General features: G+C 42.3%; 1 protein-coding gene across 1 annotated transcript; it reads left to right on the forward strand.

Moving 5' to 3' along the window:
• The first annotated feature begins 7083 nt into the window (after positions 1–7083).
• Positions 7084–8191, forward strand: LOC118085287 (claudin-8-like). Its single transcript, XM_035115771.2, has one exon. It carries the CDS (start codon positions 7245–7247, stop codon positions 7926–7928), a length of 684 nt encoding a protein of 227 aa, XP_034971662.1. The 5' UTR covers positions 7084–7244; the 3' UTR covers positions 7929–8191.
• The last annotated feature ends 1924 nt before the right edge of the window (positions 8192–10115 follow it).

A 10115-nucleotide genomic window follows, 5' to 3' on the forward strand; every position in this document is an offset into this window, starting at 1 on the left:
TCTTAATTAAGCTTATTTGTTTTATAGGGAAACTCCCCGACTTCATCTTGTCCATTAATGAACTAACTCTGTGAGTTCCAGAGCTTGCACATTTCTGCCAACAGATATTGGTTCAATGAACTCATGCTTTCTCTGTGAGTTTCTGACAAAAGCAAACATAATGGCAGTTTCATCTAATAAAAGTGCTATTGCCCATGGATGGGAAAGGTCAATTAAGTCATCACTCTCAAGTTCGTGTCAATACAAGATTGCTCTCTCATGCATATTTACCAGTGTCTTAACTCAAGATTTAGAACTACTGTACATACTGATCGTAAGACCTACTGCACCAAAAACTCAGTACAGTCCTATCTCAGCTCCTGAATGCCTTGGGAGTCGAACGTTCCGGTTCCCGAACGATCGAAAACCAGAGGTGAATGTTCCGGTTTTCGAACATTCTTTTGAAAGCCGAAGGTCCGACGGGGCTTCCCCAGCTTCCGATTAATCAGAAGCCATGCCTTGGAAGTCAAACATTTCGGAAGTCGAACAGACTTTCGGAATGAATTCTGTTCAACTTCCAAGGTATGACTGTAGTTAGTTGGGCAGTATTTAGGACGAGGCCCCATGGTTGTCATGAAGGTGAGGAATATTTTTTAAGGCTAATAGCAGTTTGGGTTCAGGAGTAATTTTAATTTGGATCACAGATAGGGATGACAAAATTTCCTCTTCACATTTGCTGCAGTGACAATAAATTGTGACGTGCATGCCTAGTATTAAACCTATAAAACCGGACCTGCTACTAGGTAATGTGTTCAACGTCACATGCAGTTGGGTCCTGAGACAATGTGTCAGTTTTGATGGAATACGCCTTTCTCCATCAATGTGAGTTGAAGTAAAAGACTCCTTATATGTACAGTATAAAGAAAGAAAGAAAGAAAGAAAGAAAGAAAGAAAGAAAGAAAGAAAGAAAGAAAGAGAATAGTTTTGAAAAAAAAAATCTTTGCCTAAGGAATGGTTTGAACGAAATGCAGAAAGTTCACCAAGAACTGAGTATTGGATGCAGGGGGTCAGGGTCATGTCTAAGTCAGGTTGCCAGTGCCTATCTGTGCAGCATTACTACGTCAGGGATTCATATCTTCTGGGCATCCTGTGGAGCATATGGAATCCTCCACAAGCAAGTTATTGTTACACAGAGCCATGTTTAAATGAAGCTACTAAAATGCTGGCAAATTCTCATGAGGACTTTTTAAAATGCAAGTCCTCATGAAAATTTGCCATGATTTTAAAGTGCATTTCTCCTGATTCACACATTTGCAACACATTTTTGCCTAATATATGCATTTTTGCAAGCAATCTCCAATACTATAATAGATTTTATATGTTATTTTCATGAATATATGCATTATTATGCACACTTTCCCATAATATATGCATTTTTGTACACAGTTTGACTAGAGAGCTCCATTGCTACATCTGGTTGCATTTAATTTATTTATTTAGCAAAGGTTACATACTGCTTAATCAAAAATATGTCTAAGCATTCACAAAATAGTCTCAGTAATTCCACTTCATGTATTGTTTCAGGAAGGGCAAGCCCCACTATGTTTCTTTATCAACATCATCATCAGTTAAACAATTTATTTAAGTCCCTTTAAACTAAGACAATATTCAAGTCTTGTTTTTGGTTGTGAACTTTCTATCTGTATGTTTTATTTTATCATTTTTCTGTTTGTTTCCTAACTCTGGGCAATTCTCAGCATCTGTTCCTGGATCTGCAGTCATGGGCCTACAGGGTATATCAGCTGTCCCCTTTGGCAGCATAGCTGGTTATCAGGGCCAATCACCTTGCCAACTTGTGCTGGGTGGGATTCCTCCTCCCGGTACGCCAACAAAATTCTCAGTGCTGAGTCCTCTGCAGGCATCATATTTAGCCCTGATTTAACACGAATCACTACGCAATGGGACTGAATGCTGGGTTGTTGCTGTTTTATTATCCATGTAGCAACTTTTTGTTCATTCAGACTATTCTTGCTAGAATGGAATGATTTTGTTTTTATTCTTTGTGAGAGTTGGAAGTTGAAAATGTCCACAAGCTATATGCAGCTGCCCCAAGAATATCTACCAGTATTACAAACAGGCAAAAAAAAAATATTAGTTATCAAGGCCCAAATCTCTGTGCTAATATTTTGGGTGATTTTATCTGTTATTGAGCTACTTTGCTTATTTATTTGAACATTCATAACCTGGCCTATTCTTTCACATAATATAAAAAAGGAGGCTCACAACACCACACACACACACACACACACACACACACACACACACACATCTATATCTCCAGTCTATAAATATCCATGGTTTATATCTACACTACCAACAGAAGTATAGTGTCCAGATCAAGTAATAGTACCACTCTATTCTGCCTTGGTCTTCTTTTCTTCTTTGGTGATCACTCGTAGCCGAGTAAGATTGTCTTCCATAAACACGATTTTAACAATGGGTCCATAAGTAACTGTGGAGGCCAATTCTGGATCCACATGTCCTTCCACAGTGGGGACATTGGTTTCTGGGCAGGAGTTGATCACAGTGTGAATTTGCCAAGCGTGCCTTCCTCTTAGCACGTTTCTCCTTTGCGTCCTGATATCAAGTGTCTTCAAAGCCTATGACACCTTTGGTAAAGGCTGTTCTCCAACTGGTGCACTCGCAGGCCAGTGTTTCCCAGTTGTCAGTGTTTATACTACATGTTTTAAGATTTGCCTTGAGACAGTCTTTAAACCTCTTTTGTTGACCACATTACGCTTTACACTTTCCATTTTTAAGTTCGGAATAGAGTAGTTGCACACATGGAATACTGTGTCTAATTCTGGGCACCACAATTTAAGAAGGCTGTTGACAAGCTGGAACGTGCACAGAGGAGGGCAACCAAGATTATCAAGGGTCTGGAAACCAAGCCTTATGAGGAACACTTGAAGGAGCTGGGTATGTTTAGCCTGGAAAAGAGGAGACTGAGAGGAGGTATGATAGCCATCTTCAAATATCTTAAGGCCTATCACACGGAAGAGGGAGTGTGCTTGTTTTCTCGTGCTCTGGAGGATAGGACTCAAACCAATGGCTTCAAGTTACAAGAAAGGAGATTCTGATTAAATATTTGGGAAAACATTCTGACAGGAAGAGCTGTTCAGCAGTAGAACAGACTGCCACAAGAGGTGGTGGACTCTCCTTCCTTGGAGGTTTTTAAACAGAGGTTGGATGGTCATCTGTCATGGATGCTTTAGCTGAGATCCCTGCATTTTAGGGGGTTGGACTAGATGACCCTTGGGTCCCTTCAAACTCTGATTATATGATTCTATAAAACATAATTTAAAACATTAAAAAACACTAGCTGATACTGGCTGGTTTAAAGGTAAATTCATATTGTGATGGCTTGTTTCCAGAAGACATCTAAAACAAGACAGGGAAGGTTCTACAATCAGAGTTCCATGGAGCAGGGCCTGCTACCCTAAAGACTTAGTTCCTAATGAAGGCAAGCTGAACCTTAGGGGCATGGGGAACCATAAGAAGCTTCTCTAGTGGAGTAACTCAGTGATTGAGGTGACAAGGGATAAGACAATCCTCAAGGAAATTTGGACCCAGGTTGTTTAGGACTCATTGAATTTACACAAGAACCTTGAACTATTGGCAGCCAATGTCACCTTCCTGCTGCAGCCCCATGAAAATCTGTTTCAGTGGGATTGGAGGACTCTCCAAAACAGCATGGAAGGTGGTGGGGTTGGGGCTGCAGGGGGGAAGGGGAAACAGGAGGAAATTGCCTCCCCTTCTCTTAACATTAGTAGACGCCTTGGTTGGATCAAATGTTGTTCCGTGAGTGGAACATCCGCAGTGGATTTCACCTAATAAAAATCAGAAGCTGTGGTGTAGAAGCATTTCAAACCTTGCATAAAAGTCCAGGGCATGGAGAGCTAAAACAAATTTCTTACATTATAGCTGTGTGTGTAAGAAGAGGAAATAAGGTTTGACACAATGGCAGTTTTATTCACTTAGACAAAGGAAGGCTGTCTCTGTGTGTATGCATGTGTAAAAGAGACAGAGAGGGAACAATGTTTTGTCTATATTTGGAGAGTGGTTTTGGTTGGTAGCAGCATTCTTCAACCATTTAAAGTGAGTTGGCCCTAGCAGGGGGGCAGACACACTCCATTAAGGTTGAAAAATATCTTGGGCTGACAGTGGGGCAAGCACACTAGTGCTCATTCACTTCTTAAACTACCAAGTCACAATCTGACACTGAAGTACTAAAGGAATAGAGCAAGCGTTCCCAGGCTGAAATTTCTGCTTTTGTTATGTCTGAGAGCTGCTGGGGGCTTTTGATCACTCTTTGAAACCACACGTATAGTAATGGACACACGGTCTTCTGCAGTGGTTGCAGTTCTTCCAGTTGAAGGCGAGGAGGTTTTTTTGATAAGAAGTGCTACCTTTTTTATATTGCAGCAGTTTTAATTTATACAGCACAAGCACATGATTAATTTCAGCAGGTAGCTGTGCTATTGATTAATTTACAACGTTTCGGAATATCCTATATAAATCCAGAATTGGAGTGGGTCTGCATCATGCATTCATTACTTGTACTTTTTAACAGGACTGTTTCTTAGTGCCTTATCTTAGTTAAGGCAGATTTGGAAGACTTGAGGGGAAGATGTTATTAGGTGAGGAGTTACAGGGCAGAGAACATTGATTTCAGTTATGAGGCGGAAATGGGCAAAAATCCAGGCTGCAGTACTTCCCTAATTATGCATTTATTGATTTGATAATGAGCTGAATATGGATTGTGCCATGTATTAATCCAGAGGAAGGTAACATCAGGTTTACTGGCAGTATCTGGCCCTAAAGGCTCCCTTTGATCAGCTTTCTCCATCCATTCTTCGACTGGAACTTGGCCTCTCATATAACCAAGATCTGAATGCTGGCAACTTCCAGCTCTGCCACCACATCTAAAACGTCAGTGAGTTTGTGGGCTAATATGAGAAGCCAGGCAACCAACGCAGAGGCTGGGATGGAATTCTAACACAAGAAGAAGGTCGCCCCAACCTCTACCCTGAGGATATGAAGCCACGGCTATAATTTCTAGCACAATTAACCCTAGTGCAAACTGTGTGCCACCAGCACAAAGCAAGGATTAGAAATGCATGTAGAACCAAAGCACAACGATCTTCTTCACAAAACCACACCCAAGTTACCAGAGCATAGAATGTGCATATATGTAGCATATTATCAAGGACTGAGGCTAGCAATTGCTGTTTTTACCCACTACACAGCTTGTGACAGCCCATGTTTTGCTTCTTCCAACTCCAGTCAGTTCCGGGGTAGCTTGCATAAGGAAGTACTTCACAGGGGCACAGCTGGGAGGGGAAAGGAAGCTGGGGCCAAAGTTAGGAACGTGGGCTGAACCTGCTGGATCAGATGGAAGGCCCATCTGGTCCAACATTCTGGTATCACATTGACCAACCGGATGCCTGGGGGAAGCCCAAAAGCACCCTGCAACAGTACTCTGTCCACCTGATTCCCAGCAGCAGTTGATAGTTGGATCAGTCTTTACTTTAAACCATACTTTTAGCCCTTATGCTAATAGGGTATTTATCAATCTTTTAGTACCCAAAGGGCCCCTTCAGACATCCTTTTTATTGCTGTCAGGGCAGTCGTAAGCGACATGGCTTTCAAAATTATTTGCACCTGCAAAAGTTTTGGGGCAGTTATACTACTCTATTTCCAATCAGTGCTTATCCTGTGATATCTTTCTGACATCTTGTTACCTTTTCATACTACAAATGTCCTGGCTTTTTTTTGTAGATAGCAATAATGTGATAGTTGCATAACAACTAATAAAGCAGAATAATTCAACCACTAGCATGCTGCAGATTCCACCAACAATAATATGATCATCTGGAGGGGCTGAAACTCAGGGGAAGCTTTTAACCCATGCACAAGCTCTCAGTATTACCTCAGTTGTTCTTGACGACAGGGCTTCTGCATGTGCAAGTAACCTTATTCTGTTTGATCAGCATGTTGCACGAATATTTACAAACTGCAATATTTGTGTAAAGCTACTTACATGCAAGACGCAAGCAGGAGAAACTGGCTTAAGCTTGTTACGTGATCCCCCTGCCACCTGACCTCTTTCCGGCTAAGTTGCTGCTGTGTACCAGGATGGAGAAGAGGCATGGTGCCAGCCAATCTGGTGTTCCTGCCAGCGCAGTGCCCATCTCCACCTCCCCTTTACTGTTGCCATATGCAGCAGTGACTCAGCTGGAGGGAAGTCAGGTGAGTCGTGCAGGCCAATCATGCTGTCCACTACTGTCTACACCAGGCACCCCCAAACTTTGGCCCTCCAGATGTTTTGTACTACAATTCCCATCTTCCCCGACCACTGGTCCTCTTAGCTAGGGATCATGGGAGTTGTAGGCCAAAACATCTGGAGGGCCGCAGTTTGGGGATGCCTGGTACACTGATTAGCAGCAGCTCTTCTGGATTCCAGACAGGGGTCTTTCAATCCCAGGGATTGAATCTGGGGTCTTCTGCATGCAAGGTAGATGCCTTACCACTAACCTGCGGCTGTTCTGAAGATGAATTTGCTGACTACCAAAACAGTAGTGTTTTGAAAGTTTTACACAACTATTGCACATCACAAAAATATTTTAAGGAGTTTTCTATGCAAACATATCTAATCATAGGCTAATGAGCACAACTGTAGTTGAACGCTCCTGTGGGTTTTCTCTTTGGCTCGTTGAAAGTTATTTGGGGTGGGAACTTAATGTTTGTTTACAGATTGTATATTAAAGCCATTTGGCTCCATTTCAGAATGTTTATGTACGATCTAACATTTTGCCAGGAGGGGAAAAAAAGGTAAATGACAGAATTTCTTCAGAGATACAGGTGTGCCTTCCAGAAAAATTCTTTCTGGTTGCAAACCCTGTTGTGTTTGACCTTCCACAGGCTTTAAAAGTTGTTAGACCTGATAGCTAACTCCATCCTTTCCAAATGATGGGGGCAGTGGAATGCTCCATTCCAAACAGTAAGGAAGCAGCCGAGTGCTAACCAGCACGCATCTGATTCAAACTGGTCTGAATTAGCAAGCGTTTCTGCAGATGATAGCTGCGCAAGCTGCTTGAGAAAGGCTTCTCTTCTGCAGGAGACCTGAACCTGCAAAAGGAACAAACACTCTAAACCCTGCACTTGAACAGAACATATCTGGAGCTCTGCTCTGGAATGAAGAGATGGCTGCTGCTTCTGCTGCTTTGCAGTTTGCTGGGCTGATCCTTGGAGGCATTGGCGCAGTTGGGACTTTCGCCATCACGGGCATGCCCCAGTGGCGAGTGACTGCTTTCATCGAAAGCAACGTGGTGGTTTTTGAAACCTCCTGGGAAGGCCTATGGATGAACTGCATACAGCAATCTAACATCAGGCTGCAATGCAAGGTCTACGACTCCCTCTTGGCCCTGCCTCCTGACCTCCAGGCTTCAAGAGGTCTGATGTGCACAGCTTCAGCCCTGGCATTCCTTGCATTTGCAGTTGCTGTCCTTGGCATGAAGTGCACCAAATGCACAGGAAATGACGACAGAATAAAAGGGTATATTTTGCTGGCAGGTGGCATCACTTTCATTGTGACTGGCATCGTCGTGCTCATCCCAGTGTGCTTCGTTGCCCACAACATCATCCGAGACTTCTACAATCCAGCCATTCAACTGGCTCAGAAGCGGGAGCTTGGTGAAGCCCTCTACATAGGCTGGGTGTCTGCCTTCTGCCTCGTCGCCGGAGGAGCAATTCTTTGCTGTTTCTGCCGTTGTGAAGAAAAAACCAGAAGCTATCGATATTCAGTGCCTTCACAACGTACAGCCTTCCAGAGCCATCGTACACCAAGAAGAGCTGAAAGTTCGTACACTAAAAGTCAGTATGTTTAGTCTGCCTTTGGTTTATTGTCTTTCCGAGGAAAGTATCCTTTCTGATCAAACTTGGATTCTAGAAGAAACTCTGCTAGTACAGCACGCTGCGTACAATGGAGCGAAATCCAGGAAACTGCCTGTGACCTCTAAGACAAAGCAAGCTCTAGAACACAAGGGAACATCTTCAGATATTTCAGAGCAGCATCAGAAATTCGAACTGAATATTGTCCAAGGTTTTTGTATTTTTTTATTAGCATCTATTAAGGGGAACGTGTTTTCATTCTAATAGTGATTTGAAATTGCTTTGCAGTGGGGGGTGGGGTGGGGTAGGTTATGTTACAGCAAAAATTCTAACTTGCTGACATAGCTGCCAAGTTATCCCTTTTTTACAGGGATTTTCCCTTATGCTGAATAGGCTTCCTCGCGAGAAAAGCGAAAACTTGGCAGCTATGCTTGCTGAAGTCCACTATGATCAATACTATATTAATATGCAAAATATAGCATAGGCTCTTATTGGGAGGTGAAGGGGAAAATGAAGGGGGGGAAACTTCTCTAAATCTATATTTGATTTTTTTAAAAAAACTATATAAAGTTGAAGTGTTGTTTAGCTGTGAAAAAGAAGAGGAGTGATGTGCTTTAATTTTTTTAAAAATTTCAGTTTTCATTGTATACATTCTACATTTACTGGAAGAAAATTTTTTTTTTTGCCAATAGTACTAATTCTTCTTAGTAGTGATAAAAGGTTGTGTGCTTTCTTTTCTTGTTTTTCAATCTAACTATATTCTACCATTATTTACCTGCACATTATTGTTTGTTCTGTGGCAAAAGAGTTTTAATACATTTTAATAAAAATATTTTAAACTTCATCTGTTTCGTGTGACCTTCCTGGCTATTTGCAGGGTGCACTAGGCAGAACTGTAAATATATTTGTATCCACAACAACATGTAGAATGGCAGCCATGAAGAAGCATGTGGCATGCTGTCCTGTAGGTGAATTCTAATGCAGTTTGGCATCTTTCTGGGACTGTATGTGGCAGATGTAAAAATGCACAAATCCAAGTATAAACACTATCTAACAAGGTTTGCCTGTGTGTTTGTGTGTGCATGCGTGCAATACTCACGGTGCACTTTAGCTTAGTTCATTTGACAGGTCTGTAGGAAATGCAAACCATTCATGTTACAATAGCTGCTAAGAACTGCTTGCAATTTTAAAAAAGGTTAACTGAATATATAATCAGGAGAGTCACATAGCATAAACCTAGAGTTTCCCAAGCGTACTGTACATTTTTTTGCTATTCCAGTCTTTCCACCAGCTGAACTGGATGCCAGCCAATTCCCTCCCTTCCACAAGACCTCAGCAAATTCCCCACCCCAAAGACTTCAGCACTGCAGTAAATGTTTCTTATCTTGACTCTCCACCCTATCCTACTTCCCACCCCCACTGCTGCGCAGAGTTGTTTCCCAGAAACATATTCAAAGTTACCCTATTGAGTTTGTTACTTATAGATGTACTGGTCATATTTATGTGACAATGTACTGATATGTTGAAGATAACCTTGCTCTGTTTAAACTGCAGCAGAATGTTATGTGTCCCATGCTGAAGAACTAACAAAATGTCCTTTAACTGTGCAAATGCTTTCCAGTGTTAGATTATTTTCATACGGGAGCAATTTTGTGCAATCCAGCTGAGTTAATGTCAGGGCCCAGAGAGGAGCAAATTAACACACTCTTGGGCTCTGCTTGCCTGCCTTGTGGTCACCCACTTCTACTGGCACGACCCACCACCTGGCAAGACTCCTCAGGACTCCAAGAAGCCTGTCTCACCTTCATGCCTCACTCTGAGCCATGGTGTCCTTCCTCAAAATGAAGCATTCTGGCTGAAGGGCCTAGGAAAGTCTAGCCATTTTGTTGCGGCTAGAAATGTTATAGGTTAATAAAGTAACTTTAGTAGGAAGAGCTAGGTGCACATGAGGCTGAAGCTGAGATACCATGTATGCTGCTGCTGCGTTAGCAATAGCAAAACAATGTTTATAGCAAGTGGGGTGAGAGGAAAAGTGAGGATGGCGGGTACACAACTCCATACCCTCCAACATTTCTCCGATGAAAATAGGGACAGTCCATTCCATAATGATAATTTCACTATTTATGCCCCACACATCTTACCGGGCTGCCCCAGCCACTCTGAGCAGCTTCCAATATACTGTA

The sequence above is a fragment of the Zootoca vivipara genome, chromosome 4 (genome assembly GCF_963506605.1).
Source record: "Zootoca vivipara chromosome 4, rZooViv1.1, whole genome shotgun sequence".
Classification (NCBI taxonomy): domain Eukaryota; kingdom Metazoa; phylum Chordata; class Lepidosauria; order Squamata; family Lacertidae; genus Zootoca; species Zootoca vivipara.

What these genes read in the sequence shown, in the direction of transcription:
- LOC118085287 (XM_035115771.2), top strand. Translation starts at nt 7,245, where the DNA reads ATGGCTGCTGCTTCTGCTGCTTTGCAGTTTGCTGGGCTGATCCTTGGA.